The sequence below is a fragment of the Leguminivora glycinivorella genome, chromosome 4 (genome assembly GCF_023078275.1).
Source record: "Leguminivora glycinivorella isolate SPB_JAAS2020 chromosome 4, LegGlyc_1.1, whole genome shotgun sequence".
Lineage (NCBI taxonomy): Eukaryota > Metazoa > Arthropoda > Insecta > Lepidoptera > Tortricidae > Leguminivora > Leguminivora glycinivorella.
In genome coordinates this window covers 17,529,733-17,548,081 of record NC_062974.1, presented here as the reverse complement: position 1 = coordinate 17,548,081, position 18,349 = coordinate 17,529,733, and the positions used below count along the sequence as shown (strand labels likewise).

At 37.9% G+C, this 18,349-nt stretch overlaps 1 protein-coding gene across 3 annotated transcripts in view; it reads left to right on the top strand.

The window, feature by feature from the left end:
* Window positions 1–18,349, top strand: part of LOC125225306 (cullin-associated NEDD8-dissociated protein 1) — a 39,776-nt gene that overhangs the window by 14,181 nt on the left and 7,246 nt on the right. For all 3 annotated transcript variants that reach the window (XM_048128951.1, XM_048128950.1, XM_048128953.1), the window contains 6 exons: window positions 18–149; window positions 651–822; window positions 6,272–6,420; window positions 7,022–7,182; window positions 7,642–7,840; window positions 8,257–8,376. In XM_048128951.1, coding sequence (XP_047984908.1) covers window positions 18–149; window positions 651–822; window positions 6,272–6,420; window positions 7,022–7,182; window positions 7,642–7,840; window positions 8,257–8,376 — 933 coding nt within the window. The remainder of the gene's footprint in view (window positions 1–17; window positions 150–650; window positions 823–6,271; window positions 6,421–7,021; window positions 7,183–7,641; window positions 7,841–8,256; window positions 8,377–18,349) is intronic.

Below are 18,349 nucleotides of genomic sequence, written 5' to 3'. Positions count from 1 at the left end.
TATATAATTTCTTTCAGTCTGAAGCTGTGCCGATTTTGGGATCTTTCCTAAGGAAAAACCAGAGGGCGCTGAAATTGTCAACACTGGTGCTACTGGACACGTTGGTCCAAAACTACAGCAACGATATCAGCATAGAACTTCTTGGAAAGGTAAACTGCATTTGGGTAAGAGTGTCTCCCTAATATCTGCCGATCTTCAACTCAACGTTTCGTCAAGTTAGGCTGCCGCTCGGCGCATGGCTGACGGTAGAGCGGAAAGCAACACCATTTTTATAACGCCGACAAGTTTAAATTTGTAACTAGTCTAAAGACGCGTTTTGATATACCGCGGCAAACTATGCCAACTCGATCATTGGCGCGCTCGAACGTGCCGCGCGACGAACCATTCTCTGTCGGTTTTCAGCCGCGCGGCAAAGCAGTGTCAGTGTTTTGTTCGCGCGCAGTCGGGACGGACGTCTATATATTTCAAACGTTGGATCGCTTGCGTGCGGCTATAGTTTAAGATGGTGCCACAAGCGAATCGCGAGCCTAAATACAGATTTGCCGCGGCCGGACAATGCTCGCGTGGCCGCCGCGGCACCGGCCGTAAAGTTTTGTGTTATTGTATTTTTTATTGAGTTTTTTTTTTTTTTTTTCTCTTGTCGCATGCAGGTGCTGGTGGAAGTCCCGCCGCTGGTGTGCGAGGCGGACCTGCACTGCGCGCAGACGGCGCTGGCGCTGGTGCGCGGCGCGTGCCTGCGCTGCCCGGCCGCGCTCACCGCCGACGCGCGCGCCGCGCTCACGCCCAACATCCTCGCGCTGGCCAAGTCGCCGCTGCTGCAGGGTGAGCCACATGTACACTGTAGTGTCCACACGGGTGCTAGCACAAGGCCTGCGCACTGGTTCGCGCTGCGCTTACATCCAACATCCTCGCGCTGGCCAGGTCGCCGATGCTGCAGGGTTTGATCCACAAAATTACTATGCAACAGTGAGCCGGTAAAACGCAGTGCAATGCAGTTACAGAAATGCGAAAGCAGCCGCCACCGCCATTTGAACTCAATCCTCCGTAATAGGCTACTTGCCTCCTAGTCAAATCAGCTTCTTTTTAAGAACTGTCAAAACGAATTTGAACGTCTTGCTAATATGGAATTTATATGAAATCGAATTGAGTGACGCCACCACAGAACTAAATCAAGATAGAAGGAAAAAGTGTATCTACTTCGCGTGCGGAAAAGTTAAATAGCGAGCGACATTGTTCGCCGCGCAAGTCAGTCTGCTCCCGACCGCTGCCCGCGAGTGACATACAGTGAAAAATACAAAATGGGTCGGTATTCGATAATTAACTGTTCAAACACCACCAATAAAAGCAAGAGTGTTAAACAAAGTGTTTCCTATCATCGGTAAGTACCATTTGTCCTAAAATATTTTTTATTAAATAAAAAACACGATTTTCCTATTTTTATCATCAAAACATTAGCTGACGTACGGCCGTCAAACTAGTTTTCCATTGCGGCTTTAATTTGACGAGTCCGACTTGGCGTGCGTTTAAAACAAGCGATATAAAAATAGGCTATTCAAACTGTCGCACAGAACAGAAAAAACAGTAGAAGTGTAAAGGGGGCGTGGCGCGTGTGCCACAGTTAAGCCCAGTCGGGCATAACTCCGCGCGACTCGGCCGTAGTTCGACGCAGTGACTCGCGAGTGACGTTTGTCTGTGCACTTAAAGAAAAAAAAGGAAAAAGCTAGTGAACATGCCCACTTGCTCCGTTTTGGAGTGTAAAAATAAAAGCAGCACCAAAAATATCTCCCATGGTGGCGTTTCGTACCATCGGTAAGCATTATTTAATTTTATTTTAATAGATTTGTGACTTATTTTACGCGAGACACTTTTTTATTAATGAGCCTCACAAAAATAAACTCTATCATCATGTAGTAAAGTCGCTATTCGCATTAAGCGAAAAGCAAAGCTAAGTCGCCAAAAGACTAGAACATTCGCTACTCGATCGTCCGTTGACCCGTAGAAATAGACACGGGGTGTTGTCGATAATGTCGATAAAGTTATCGACATTGTTTTTGTGCAGTGTTTGATATTAATGTAAGTTGAATTATGTGGCTTTCAAGTTTATACAAATTTAATTTATGTAATAATGTGGTTTATTGTACATACAGAGTGTAACAGAAATGGTGGTGATCCGTTTGGGGGCGTACTCAATATCGTATTCTTATCAGGAAAAAGTAGATAAAAAGTTTTTTTTCGCTAAAAAAATTTTCACTTTTGTATGAGCCGGGCCGCGCGAATCGGTCAAATCTCCATACAAAGATAAAAATATTTTTTGCGAAAGAAAATTTTTATCCTACTTTTTCCTGATGAGAAATGAGAATACGATACTGAGTACGCTCTTGAACGGATCGCCGCCATTTTTGTTACACCCTGTATAACCGTTCGTCGGTTAACTATAAGTAAAGAATACTTGGTGATATCATATTTATCCTTTTTCACTTATTTTAGGTTTCCTAAAGATCCTTTTCAAAAGGAAAAATGGATCGATGCTACCGGGAGACAGAATTGGATGCCAGTGAATTCCAGTACCATATGTTCGATTTAGGGTTTGAGATCCGGATATCCGGATATCCGTATTATCCGGATATCCGTTGAATTTGAGATCCGGATCCGAGGTCTCATAGGATAAAACGGATAATACGGATCCGTTAAATATGGGTATCTATCCACGCCAGAAAGAATTTTCGAATGAAATTTATGAATTATTTCCTGTATTTTGTCGCCTAAAAAGTTTATTTACATTTATTTAATTCAAATACTCCAGAATATCAAGCTAGGTTAAGTTTGGTACATTACGCCATGCGATGAATCCATAAAACGATATGTTATCAAACTAAATAAAATGAACAGTAAATCATTGTTTTTAAAAAACTGCTTTCGATAATAACGATTTCGAATAACGATAAATTATTAATTTTCTATAAAGCAGAAAAGATTGCCATGGATGTTTTTCAGCTTAATGATGAATTAGAGATCATGGAAGTAATTAATATAATTATATACGTAATTATTTTATAAGCTGAATCCAGATTCATTTTTTTGTATTTAATAAGATGGGAGGCAAACTAGCAGACAGGTCGCCTGATGGTAAGCGATCACTCCGCCTATGGACACCCAAAACACCAGAAGGATTGGAGGTGCGCTGCCAGCCTTAGAGCTTCACTGAAAAGCGACTGACAAATATCAAATGACATTTTGCACATAAGTTCAGAAAAACAATTTGAAAATGGTACATGATAACTAAATATGTGTAACATATTTTACACGTCTAATACGTGTAACGCAATAAAATTATATTATTTTATCTTTTTTCCTACATCTGCAATTTCGCATGGATGTATTTATTGGCTGTGGTTACAGACAGACGCCCCAGTAAAACGGAGGTATTAGTGAACAACACTAAATTACCCTGCATTAGCTTATGTATGTTAAACAAAAATATTGGCCTACTGTTTAATGTTATATGCTGTACTGTACAATGGGAGTGACATTAATTGTGTCGCTTAACTTCAAACTCGGGTACATCCATTCTGCTTTTTTTGTATAATCATCCCTAAAACCGAATCGATTTACCCGAGTTTCAAGTTAAACGACACAATTGTATGTTAAAAGTTCGTCTAAAAAGTTAATGAAGCAATAATAAACTATATTTATGTCGTTTTGTGAGTTTAAATTATTTTATTTCGGTAACAGCAGCTTTGATTTGATTTGACGAAACCCCTATAAAAAGTGACCATTTCAACACGGATCCGTTTTATCCGAAATATCCGGATATCCGGATCCGACAAATCTTAAGATCCGCTTCGCTTCTCTAAGCCACTTTTACTATTGATTCGTGTTTAAGCTCCAATTTCTCGGTTCGTCGGCGCGCCTCAGGGACGCTCCGGGCCTTCGGCCATTTGCGGAGCTCGGCCTCCGGCCTTCGCTAGGTTACAAAGCTCCTCGTCGGGCCTCCGGCCTGCCGCTACGGTACTTGCGAACCTCTCAGAGACGCTCCGGACCTTCGGCCCTACGCGATGCTCGGCCTTCGGCCTTCGCAATATAGTTACTGTCCCCTTCTTAATAGCGGTGGTCCACAACACAAACTTTTCACGTTAACAATCGCGGTACCCTAATATTTATTATTCATTTATGATGCATAAAATAACGTATTATAAAGTAATTATCCGCCATGTACAATTATTACAAATAAATATATTCTATTGTATTCTATTCTATTCCATCGAAATTAATTTTATTTGCCCTACGCTGCACATACTTCATCATCTACCTTTTTATCGATAACCCGCTCTGCACGCGACACACATCACTATTTTCTACGCTAATCGCGCATAGACAGTGCTGCAACCTAGTGTCGAGTGGCCGAACTACTTTCTGTTATCGGAGCTTTTTACTTTGGTTACTCCACGCTAGATGGCAGAACTATCTATGCGATTATCATTTTTCGTTTTAATACATCATAACTGACAATTGATGTAATCAAATCTAAACAGTACGTTGTACACATAAGGTTCAAAGTGTACTAACTGGCATTGGTTCTTATTAAAATTATAATGAAATATTACGACCAATCACGTGCGGTATGTCTATGTAGTTAACGTTACGACAGTGTGCGTGTTGACGACACCGGTTCTGATAGTAGTCGAGGCTTATGCCATTTCCACTGTTTTTTTTATTCCGTGAACTGTCGAGACAAAGTGAAGGTAGATTTGTTATTTTGTCCGTCGAACTCACGTCGAACTTAAGAATAGTGGTGCACCACGGAACTATATCGTCATGTATGCTGCGATTTCCTTATTCGATTTAAATCGATTTTGCGAAGCAGTGGAAATTATAATTATGTTTTTATATTGTTATGAAACTATACATTTATAAAGTACGAGTGAAAAGTAAATTTAACTTTAAAATAGGTTACAGTTACGGTATTAACGTTGAATTTGTGGTCGGCAGAAAAACAAATACAAACATAATACGCTCTATATTTATTATGAATAAAAATAACTCTAAAAATGTGTTAATGGTTAATTATATTGATATACATATTACTAAAAGTTGTAACAAATAACATGAGGATAATGAAGTGAGTACATGGTCGATTTTCTTAAAAATATTACGAAATATTAACTAGTATTAATATCTACCTACTAAAATCTTTGTTCCTGGCCTTAGGCAAATTATATACCTACTAGTGAATTGTTTGTCATCACACGAATACAGGTATATACTTACTTCATTTCACAACGAAGATGAACATCCGATATTTTTAACTTCGGCGGGCATCCCGCAAGCAACCTCCACAATCGATCGAATAGGTTACGCGGCGACAACGTTCCCATCACTAAAGTACACTCGTGACGTCATAGGCTCGACACAAAACGTTACATGCTCGGTTTCGCTGTTAATCGCCGAGCATTTTCCTTCTATCTTGATTTAGTTCTGTGGACGCCACTGTCAACTCAGTTACTTAATATATTTTTACCTGCCTTATTAAATAGAAATTGGATTTAAAAATAAGTTCTGTCCATGTTTTTCTTATAATTATCTGATGCTTGATTTCGTGCATGGTATAAAATATTTTTTCTACTCCCGTACTATTATTCGTGAGTTACAAGGTCGTGCATAGAACTTAAAAACCCTACATAAAAGATGTCAGGACAAGTCTATCTAGTCTATACCCTGAAAACATTTAGTAGAAGTAGCACGATATAGCTGTTACAGTTCAGTAAATACATTGCTACCAACTTAACAAACCAATTCGCAGAGTCGAGACTCCTTCGTTTTCTACTGCGTTCATTGGCGACGCGTCGAATCGCATTCAAATGTATGAGAACTCGATTCAACTCGGCTCGATTCGTCTTAGTGGCCAGGCTTCAAAGAACCATACCATAGACAGTTTTATTTTCATGTTTGCACTCAAACTGCATATTCAAAATGGTAGGCGGTCCACTAGATAACTAAGATGACTGAAAGTAGGTATTTGTTGATTTATAATTTTCTTTCAAAATAAGTGCTTGGTCGTAGAAAAAGTATTGTATGCAACGGTGTTTAACTGAGTCAAAAAATGCTCGTGGCGTCTTTATTAACAATTTTCGGCTTCGCCTCAAATTGTTACCCACGCCACTCACCTTTTTTGACCTCTTTTAACCACCAGTTGCATAAAATACTATTATTTTATCTACAGTCAAGTTCCCTATTGGCTGCCCATTTAATTATAACCTATATTTTTGCGTAGGTGGAGCGCTAAAGGCTATGCTCGGCGTGCTGAGCGCGCTGGTATCAGCCGACGTGGCGGGATGCTCACGTCGAGAGCTTCTCGCGCTGCTTGTGGCGCCCGTGCACCGCGTGCATGAGCATAACGCAACCGCGCACCATATCAAGCAGGTGAATATTTACTCTAGTCAGTGTGTTTTCACATTATCCCATCCGATATTGGATGTCGGACCGATACATTACAGGCGCCATCTTAGATTTTTTTCATTGAAATCCTTCCGACATCCGATATCGGATCGGATAATGTGAAAACGGACTTATGGCTTCGTCACACGCAACCTATATCTGCACGGGTAGCATAGCCGCGCGATAGACGATAAAATATCAGGCCGTCCCTATCGCACTATTAGTAAGTGCGATAGGGACGGCCAGATGTTTTATCATTTATCGCGCGACCATAATTGCCTGCCTGGGCAGCTTGGTGCGATGAAAGCCGAGGTACGCTTGGTCCGCTTTTATCGCGCATGCGGCCTACTAGCACCATACTCTTGTAACGGTTTCATAGCGCTATCTCCGCTCTGCATTGTGACGGAGCACTACTTAAGCCTTTCTTAATACAAAAACAAACTATCGGAGAACCTTAGTTCAACCTTACCAACATTAGAAACTTAATTATTAACTGTTGTTATTGCACAAGGCAAATTCATGTTTAGTTCGCATTAGCATTTTGCAGTGTTTTAACATGTTTATCGAATCTCAAATGTTTTGACAGGCATTCCACTCGCTTGCAAAATGCGTGGCAGCCGTGGTGACAGAAGGCGGGTCGGACGCCATAGACGTAGTGCGTGGATTCCTGCGCGACGCCACACAACCTCCTTCGGACGCGCACCACATGTTCGCTCTGCTCGCCGTCGCTGAAATCGGCCGACATCTGTGAGTTTTACTAGCTGTGATATATGCGGGGATAACCTTCAATTCGTCATCGAAGTAGCTGCCGTCTGACCCAGACGCTATAGACGTAGTGAGCAGGTTTTAGGTTTAGGCAACTTCCTTCGGACGTGCACCATATGTTCGCTTTGCTCGCAGTCGCTGAAATCTGTGAGTTCTGTTTCATATTGATCACTAATATATACGCGATTAAAATACTACTCGCTGTTTAAGTGGCGGCTGAGGTGACAGAAGGCTGTTTAAATGCAACCACCTTCGGACGCGCACCATATGTTCGCTTTGCTCGCTGTCTCTAAAATCAGCCGACACCTGCCAGTATCTACTTTGTAATCATTCAGGGAGAGATAAATAGTATCAGAAGCTACAGATGATATAGGTTACGATCCGGATATATTGTCAACAATTATATTATGATGTCTTTAAACTTTATCTTCATTTCCACAGAGATCTAAGCTCCATTCCAAATCTGAAGGAAGTTCTCCTAGCCTCTTTCGCTCCGTCATCAGAGGAAGTGAAGTCAGCAGCGAGCTACGCTCTGGGGTCGGTGGCCGTCGGCAACCTGCCCGAGTTCCTGCCTTTCATTCTCAGGGAGATAGAGGCGCAGCCGAAACGTCAATATTTATTACTGCACTCGCTGAGAGAGGTTGGTTGACATAAAAACCTAAAGTTTTACATTTTTGTATGTAAATACTCAATTCCTAGGTACACATTGAACGCTCCTTGTGTTGTAAATTTCATCACTGAATCACTCGTTTGCTAGCCCAGTGTGCGTAGCCGAATGCACAAACGCTCACGATAATATCTCTTTCGTAGCTATCTATCTCTATCGCTCTTGCGTATTGACGCTACTGAGCCAGACTACATTTATGCGGCGTTTCGCGTCGCAGAAATACCATTCGGCTACGGGGCCTGTGAACTTTTATCTGAGCTTCCTTTCATAATAGAAAATATATTCACTAAAAATTGAGATTTAAACACGACGCGTATTGATTCGCTGAGTCTGTGATTCAACAGGATGCTGTCCTATTATTACTTACTAACAAAGTGTTGCTTTTTCAGATTATCTCGTGCGAATCGTGCACACCAGAAGGCGTAGAAGCGCTCCGACCGTTCATACCCGAAATCTGGGTACAATTGTCGAAACACTGCCAGTGTGCGGAGGAAGGATCTCGTAATGTAGTAAGTAAAACACTGTACGAGGGTCATGCCAAAAGAAGTTAGATACTCCATGGTCATTTGATCGATACTGGCCAGTTATACACCATTGTAATGGCCGCTGTACACATATGGCCAACGGTTCCACCAGCCCTTTGTGAAACCCCTTGGCCAAGATAAGAGCCGCTGTTTACACATTGGCGAACCAATCACTTGGCATTGGCTCTTCATGAAAGATGGACGTGGAATGGAAAAGTCTAGGAAATTCTAGGTCATAGACGTTGTCAGAAAAATTTGATTAAAAAATAATAACCCCGTAGTAAAATTAAATTATTTGAAATATTAACAATTTTTTGAATATTCTGATAAGAACATTTATCTTTTTTAGGAAATACATTAAACATTTGCAAGGTTATTTTATTTCCTAAAATCTACACTATTATTGACATAGATAAACTTATTATTTTCGTAAATATTTCACTACCGTCCTCTCTGACGGCTGACGACCAACTGAATGAAGCGCCAACCAGTGGCGGTACAGCCATATAAGCCCAAAAGCCGGGCTTGCCCTAACATTTTTAAAATCGCGCGCTAATATTAGATATTATTAAGTTCTCCACAGAACTTAATTTAGATAGAAGAAACAAATTCATATATTTGTATAGGGGCCGAGCGTGTCAAATTTTGTACTGAAGTTGATTCTTGCCTGTAATTTTAAATATGTCTCAGGCTCTTGATTGTTCATAATTTTGTGTGTGTGTGGATTGAGTGAGCACCTTCCGAAAATAAAAAAAAATATGCTGATCATTTAGTAAAAGTTCTAAAACAATTGTAAAACAAATCTCTGAATTTGTAAAAAGATAAATCAAAAGATACAGCCATTAACATGTGCTCACTCAGTTCTCACAAACTACCAACGAAAACAGTGAATATATTCATTTAACATATAATATTTATATACTAACATTTAGTAAAAAATAGGCCAACCTACCTCTATAAATATTAGATCACCTAGTGACGTATTAAATTTTTTACAAATAGTTTCTTATGCTCACTCAATCCACACACTTTTGAAAAGCCGAATTTTGATGAAAAACATAAGATTTAGACCGCTATTATATGTGTATAGTTTAGTAAAAGTGAAATGGGAATTTGTAAAATACAAAACGAACCACTAACGTGTCAGGTTTTTTTATAATAAATTTTTGTAAGTGCTCACTCAGTCCACACGTTTTGAGAAAGTTAAAAATGTAAATATCTTACGATTTGTAGCACCTAAGACACTCGAAAGTACTTCAACATTTAGTAAAAATTTTTACTAAATATCCACCATCTAATATTTTATATTCGTTGTCTGGTTTTAAAGATATTCAGACATAACTTTCCTCATACAAATGTATCAAGTAGGGTGACTACACTATGTCGGCTCCTGATTTTCCCCACCTTCCCATTGTCATATTGAGATTGGGGAGTTTCGTTCGTTCAATTTTGATAATATTAAACTAATACCATATTAATTATCCATCTGCAAACTGTTTTTAGGTTATGTTCTTGGCCTAGTGATGATGTGTATTGTGTAATTTTTATCGACGTCAGGATAATAACCATATCGACATGCATGCATTAAAAAGGACATGAATGATAATTGGTAAGAAACAAAGAATATAATACTTCACTAGTAAGAAACCAGAACCTGGTAATCTAATCGCGCTAACAGATGAGCGTACCGGATTTGTAAGTGGGAGCGAGAAATAGTTATTCTTTTCTCGCTCCCACTTACAAATCCGGTAAACTATTATCAAAATTGAACGAAACTCCCCAATCTCAATATGACAATGGGAAGGTGGGGAAAATCAGGAGCCGACATAGTGTGGTCACCCTACTTGATACATTTGTATGAAAAAAGTTATGTCTGAATATCTTTAAAACCAGACAACGAATATAAAATATTAGATGGTGGATATTTAGTAAAAATTTTTACTAAATGTTGAAGTACTTTCGAGTGTCTTAGGTGCTACAAATCGTAAGATATTTACATTTTTAACTTTCTTAAAACGTGTGGACTGAGTGAGCACTTACAAAAATTTATTATAAAAAAACCTGACACGTTAGTGGTTCGTTTTGTATTTTACAAATTCCCATTTCACTTTTACTAAACTATACACATAAATAGCGGTCTAAATCTTATGTTTTTCATCAAAATTCGGCTTTTCAAAAGTGTGTGGATTGAGTGAGCATAAGAAACTATTTGTAAAAAATTTAATACGTCACTAGGTGATCTAATATTTATAGAGGTAGGTTGGCCTATTTTTTACTAAATGTTAGTATATAAATATTAAATGTTAAATGAATATATTCACTGTTTTCGTTGGTAGTTTGTGAGAACTGAGTGAGCACATGTTAATGGCTGTATCTTTTGATTTATCTTTTTACAAATTCAGAGATTCGTTTTACAATTGTTTTAGAACTTTTACTAAATGATCAGCATATTTTTTTTTATTTTCGGAAGGTGCTCACTCAATCCACACACACACCATAATTTTTGTGTTGTTGCAATTGAATATCACGTAACGAGGCATTTTTTATGTTTTGGTTGACTTCAACTTACAAAAATTGACGCCCGAAAGCTGCAAGCTGCGAGTAAAGACGGACAACTCAGTAGATTTCACTGAGTTCATTTGACACGCTAAGTAGATACGTTTGCTTGATCTATGGTATATATGACATCTGTGAAGTTCTCCATAAGTGAAGCTCACGGCCGACCGACCGACCATACGGTACAGACCACAGCATGTTGCCATGTTTTGCCGTGGCGCTAGTGCAGCGCGGAAGAGCACGTTCACTACGTTCAGCTATATCTTGCTCGCTCGCACTCGTTGGCTTGCAATGGGGCTTGCTCTTGCATCCTTTTTTTCCTAGCTTTTAACCTACATTCTGCCTAGCAACTTATATAACTATTTGTAGGTATATATAGAACATTTTTCTACTCCAGCACTTAAATCTGTCAATTAGATTATTGTCAGCGGTATCCAAATTAAGTTCATTTGAGTAACGATGAGAAAGTCTATTTGTCTATAGGTTCATAGGATTACTGCTAGCAGTAATCATATGAATATAGGAGTTCTGTTAATTTTTGACGTGATAACGTCTAATAACTCGTTACTACGGGCAGCATGCACGAAAAAGATGACGTCATTGTCCCGTTTCGCAATATAGCTTTAGCGCCATCTATTGGCGCGCGTTGGAACTAAGCGGCTGATCGATGCGCTCGGTATGGTTATAGCGTGTGGCCTGAGTAAAGCACCACAGCTGGGACAGATGGCGCGCCCGTGTGTTGTTCTCGTTATGCTAAGTTTAGACCAGCAAGTTATTGCTGCAAGTTTTGAGACGCAACTATAGGTAAGAGTGAGTGGCAAATATCTGCATCTCTTTCTAGCATATACTTCTGTCTCAAAACTTGCAGCAATAACTTGCATGTCTAAACTCAGCTTTACAAAATTAATTATTTTAATTTATACGACTTTTTACAGAACATATCCCGTCTGAACTCATCATAGATTTAGAATTATTAAACTAGATTGTGTAGTTAGGTCAAAAAGTGTGTCCACATGAGAGGTCATTGTTTGGGCTGGTGTCCCTCTCGCACTTACTGACAATGTCAACATTATTCAGTGAACGTCGTTTTTAATTATACAAATCTTTGATTTATTGGATGTTTATTGGCATCAAAATAATTACATTGTAATTATTTTCCAATTCTTTGAAATATATCGAAACCCTAGTTTGAATATAACACTAAAATAATATAAGAAGTTATAAAGTCAGGTAATATATATATCTAAAAATACTACTATTATGGCTCATTAACACTGGCCACACGTGCGAGAGGGACACCAGCCCAAACAATGCCCTCTCATGTGGACCGTTTTCGATAGTTCAGAATAGCGAAAACGGTCACCTTTTTGTCTCAGTAATAAGGTTCAATTTAGTATGGCAAAAAATGTGATTCCGCTGTCCTCTGTCTTTGGAACTCACTGACAATGACATTTGGGCCGCTAAACATGGTACAATAGGGACTGAGCTCACACTTTTTTGCCATACTAAATTGAACTTTATCACCGGTGCAGAAAGGCGTTCTTGTCAGACTAGTAAAAGTTTTTGGCTTAACAACTCAATCTAGCTTAATATATATAAATCTATGGCATAGAACAACATGTCGGGTCCCTATACACCGTGTTTCACTTAACACTAAAAACCTGAAAACAGTTTGTTCTGAATCGAGAGTAGAATCGATTGAGCTATATCTTGATGGGGGTAATATTTTTATTTAAATTAGTATTGTTAGTTATTTTCTACGTGCCCATTCTATTGTACTCGTAATACAACATTGTGTATATCGCCTTGCTAGAGGTTGTTTACCTTTTTTCAGTATTTAGGGGTATTAATACTGGCCGGTTACTTGGACGATTATTTTTTCCGCTACTAGTTTGACGTTGTTTGTCAGTTTAATCTTAATGTTTATCATAAGTCATAACAAATTGAACTCGTACCTAATTACAACCTTGTCATTTTGAATATTGAAATTATTTGCTTACTGCGATTACCTGTCCAACTTGAAGTTCATATTCATATTCATTTTCATTTATTCAATGCAACCATGGTATTTTACAGAGGTGTTTACAGATTGTAGGTACAAACATGGACCCCACTAGGGTGTAGCATTTTTACATATATTATAAATAGTACAACAAAACAAAAACAACATGCACTTACAGCTAAGTTTGGTCTCCTAGGAAGTCATGCAAGGAATATGGGCACAAATTCAGTAGATAGGACTTTAGTTTGTTTACAAAAATATTGTATTTTCTCTCGCTTAATATATTTTGAGGAATTTTATTAAAAATCGTCATAGCCATTGCATGAGGTCCTTTATTGAACATTTGCAGCGTAGCAGGGACATTCATAAAGACTCTATTTCGTTGGCGCAGGTTATACGTTTCTGAACTATGGTATTTATATTCTTCGAATAGATTAACGTTTTTTTTAACAAATTTGCAGGTTTCTAAAATATATAAGGCTGTCAGCGTTAAAATCTTTAGATTAGGGAAGTGAGGCTTGCAACTTTCCTCATCGTTTATATTTACAAGTTCTCTTATACATTTCTTTTGTAAAATAAAGAGGTCTTTAGTATTAACACTATTTCCCCACAGTATTATTCCATATTGCAGCCACGCCTGCGCAAAGGCATGATAAGCACACACTGCGGTTTTTAAGTTTGTGGTCAATTTTATTTGTCGGAGGGCGTATGAAAAGCTTGAAAGTTTGCCAGCAATTTTTTCAATGTGCGCTTTCCAGTTTATGTGTTCATCTATTTCTACGCCGAGTAATGAGCAAGTGTTTTTCAGTTCTAATTTGTTATTTTGGTAGTGATAGTCAATTTGTAATTCTGCTTTTTGATGAGGTCTAAATTGTATTAAGTTAGTTTTTTGTAGGTTAATTTTTAAATTGTGGTCTTCCAGCCAGGTCAAAACTGTATTAAAGATATTGTCTAAGGTATTTGTGGCTTCATTACTGTATTCGCATGGGAATGTTATTGATATATCGTCTGCATACATGAGACATTTCATATCGTACGTTTTTAATATTTTTGGCAAGTCATTAATATAAATAATAAATAAAATACATCCTAAAACGCTTCCCTGCGGGATAGAGCATGTCACGAGTGTCGCGGGAGAGCGGATTTTAGTTAATGTTTTTATTTTGTCATCAAAGTAGTCTATTTCAACAATTTGTTGACGGTTCTCGAGATATGACCTAAACCAATTTTGCGCTATGCCGCGGACTCCTATTCCGTAGAGCTTATTCAGGAGGATGTTGTGTTGGACGCGATCATATGCTTTACTCATGTCTAATAGTAATCCAAATGCGTATTTCTTATTTGTTAATATTGTCAAAGCGTTTTGTATAAATTCGTAAACTGTAAGAGTAGTAGACTTTCCTTTTCTAAATCCAAATTGGCATTCATCAAAAAGGTTAAATTTGTCGCAGAAAGAGGTAAGACGTTTCGCCATTATCATTTCATATATTTTTGAAAAAGTGCTAAGTAGTGCAATTGGACGGTAGTTTTCGGGGTCGGTGGGATTTCCTTTTTTCAATATTGGTTTTATAAGCGCGATTTTTAGCTTATCAGGGAATGTTCCCGTGGAAAATGATTGATTGATTAGGAAAGTAAGTGGTATTATAAGTTCATTTCCACACTTTTTCAAAAGTGCAGGTGGAATCTCGTCAATTCCATAGCTAGATTTGTTTTTAAGCTCTTTTATACATTTATATACTTCATACGCATCGACAGGTGATAGGAAAAACGTATTAGTGGGGGGATTAGTAACGGGACGACCGCAAGGTTTGCTATTCGATGTGTTCAACCCTATAGATGCAAAGAAGGTATTAAAAGCATCTGACACTAAGAGCGGGTCGTTTGTTATACTGTCTTTTATTTTTAAACTCATATTTTCGCTACATTTTGATTTAGATTTCTTTGTTTGCTCGCCTACAATTTGCCATACTGTCTTTATCTTGTTATTAGACTTATTTATTTTCTTTATGTTATTTAGCTTTTTGGAAGTATTTACGCATTGTTTTAGAAGTCTGTCGTAAGACTTATAATGCCGTTTTAATATAGGGTCATTCGTTTGGTTAAGTAACGTTTTAAGGTGGCGTTTGTGTTTACAAGATTTTTTTAACCCTTTACTTAGCCACTGTCTCTTTGGTCCCGGTTTTAATTTAATGTGTTGTATAGGAATACAGGTGTCAAGAAGATTTTTTATTGTGGAAATAAAGCTATTATAATTTTCATTGACTGTTTTTTGTGGTGTTAACATTGTTGTCCAGTCGACTTTTTGCAGATCTTGTTTGAATTTATCAATATTTGTTTCTGTGTAATAGCGCTTTTGATAAATATAATGGGATCGTTGTGATTTTTCTTTCTCAAATAGATTTGTGCTACTAACCAAGATTCCTTTATGGTCTGAAAAACCGAACTCGACGACATCTATGGTAAGGCGGGCATCGTTTATTGAAAAATTTGTAAAAAGGATATCTAAGCATGATTTTGAATTTAATGAAACTCTAGTTGGTTCTTTTATGTGTTGGTAGAAGTTACTATTTTTAAAAAGATTTAGCAAATTTTGGGATTGAGTTGTAGTTTTTAACATATCTATGTTCAAATCGCCTCCTATAATCACATTTTTGTTACTATACTTTATTTTAACAAGCTGAAGAAGTTTATCCATTTGCTCAAAAAATAAGTCAGGTCTGCGTGTATTGTTCGGCCAATATAATACAATTATTATTTGTTTGGTTTTAGAGATTTCTATAGCACAGGCTTCAAATATACACTCTATAGATAGTTTAGCTACATCTGTCAGCTCTACATATTTTATCGTATCTCTTAAGAATATACATACACCACCGCCTTCATGGCGCGACCTACAGTAACAGCTTGCTAAGTTATAGCCTTCTAGTTTAAGTAAATTTATTTTAGCTCTTGTTATCCATGTCTCAGAAATACATAACGCGTCAATACATGGTTTTTCATCTATAAGAGATTCAATGAGATGGAGTTTATTTCTTACACTACACATATTCTGAAACAAAATGTCTGTTTGTTGTAATTTAGGGACGAAAGGTATGCTTAGTTTTACTGCCTAATTTTGTGGAATCTTCATGAATTGTGTGTTGCTGTGTTTCCGTAGAGCTCGAGGGTGCTAAATAGTCCTTTCTGTATATTAGTTGACGTGTGATTGCAGTATTTTCCTGTTTGTTAACATCCTGGTTTATGTCTTCGCTATATGCAAGGTCCTGTTTTCTTTCAAAAGGCTGTGTATTAGGTATAGATGAAGTTGACGTCTCATGTGTTTGCGGCTCACTTGACTCAGGCGTTGGGGCCATCGGTGCTGATCGTGTATATTCCCTCCCATTTATGTACAGCTTATTTTCTCTAATAACTGCATGTTCTCCACATTTTCGTGCATCTACTAACATTTTCCTTAGTTGGTATCTCTTCTCTAAATTTTCTTTACTAAGAACGTCTGAAACTGCATACCCATAGGGTCTAAAGTAATGTGCGTTTTTCAGTACATGCCTTTTCATTCTATCGCTGATGAGTTCGATGATTAGTGGGCGACGGTTTCCTTTTCTCCCAACTCGTCGGACGGATTCTATATATCCATTTATTTCTATATTTAAAATATCGTGAAACATGTTGTTAATACGGGGGTAAAGACATTCCTCGGTTTCGCCGAAATACTCGTCTAGTCCGTAGAGGACGAATTTTTTGCGAGTTTCGTCATTTGTTGGATTTCCTATCTTGGAAAAGCGAACATTCAGCTCGTGAATTTGTGATTGCAATTTACAGTTTTCAATTTCTAGTTCTTTGATTTTATTATTTGTTACATTCAATTGCTCATCCAGCTTTTGTTGCTGTAATGACAAGGTTGAATTGTGCTTATCTACGATTTCTGTCTTAAATGTTTGTATTGCGGTGGTGATTTCAGAATGTATTAATAATTTTAGTTGGTTTATAATGTTTATATTATTTTTTGCCAATTTAATTTCCATCAAATTCCCTATTTGTTCGATACTAGTATTTAAGAAGCTAGGTTCTTGAACGGGGCTTGGAGGGATTTGTGTATCCCCCGCGGGGCTATTCTCGAGCTCAGAGTGAAGCTCATCTGTTGACATTGCCGAGCTGTTGAGCATTGTAGTATTGAAATGATTGCGAACAGGAGTATCGTCATTTTTCCGCCGAGTGGTTACGTTTTGGCAATCTGGGCAGCGCCATAATTTCTTTAATTCTGAATTCAATTCTCTAAATGTAGCCGATGTCATGTTTAAACACTTATAATGATAAGTATATGAGCATGTGACACATTGCAGCAGATCCAGGCTACTCTCAATAGGAAAAGGGCAAGCGTTACACTTCATGATTTCGATAAACAATTTGTGTAATTATTTCCAAGTTCAAAATGTAGGCCTATTTTTACGGCAACGTTTTTATGTAGGTGGGCGGGGCGTGCGCTAATTAGTTTAGTTTGTAACAACAAAACTCTAGTTGACTCGCTCGTTGTATACGGTTGTCGCACTCTTGCGCACAGTAATCAGTGATTGCATCTAGTTCTCACGTATATGTATAGATGGCGCTATTATCAATATGCGTACAATGGTAAGTATTTTCTTGCTTTTAATTGATTTATCGGTACTATTTTGGACATCTAATTTTATTTTCACGAGATATGTACGTACGTGAGTATTCAGCTTGTGTTACGTGATAACTGTTCTTCTTCTATTTTGAAATGTGAAACCAAGGTAACGGTCAGCTTTCACTGGTCTCTTTAGTTTATTTTCCACTCTTGCGGTGCATCATTTTCACGAAAAGCACTTCCATTGATAAATCAGGTTAGTTATTTTCACTTTATACATTAACTAGTTTATTTAGGCTCCGCTGTACAATTTATTAAATATAATATACGCGGGTCCGTTGTTTACTTATCGAGCGCCACCTGGCGGATCAGTTTACTGTGACAAAGCTTTAAAGTGTTTTACAGTGACATCTTAGTTGTCTATTGGTAAACCTTATGTCGTTGCAGTAACGTACACAAATAAATAGTCTTATGGTTTATGATGGTAGTTAGCAATTATTTTATTGAGTGTAGAGCTAAAAGTCAAGTAGAGCTGTACAGAAAATTAAAAATTCAATTAAAAAAAAAAGTAACGATCAGATTAAAAGATGAATACTCTAGATGAGTTTAAAAAAATAAAAATCAGTTGGGGTGTCTGAGGTTTTGAGTGATACCGGAAACACCGTGTATATAGGCACAGAATACATAATAGTACAAGTACAGAAGGCTCACTCCTTTGATGTTCGCAAAACGCCGCCATTCTAAATTCTTACCTACATTAACAAACGGACCGCACGCGTGCAGACGACATTGAATTC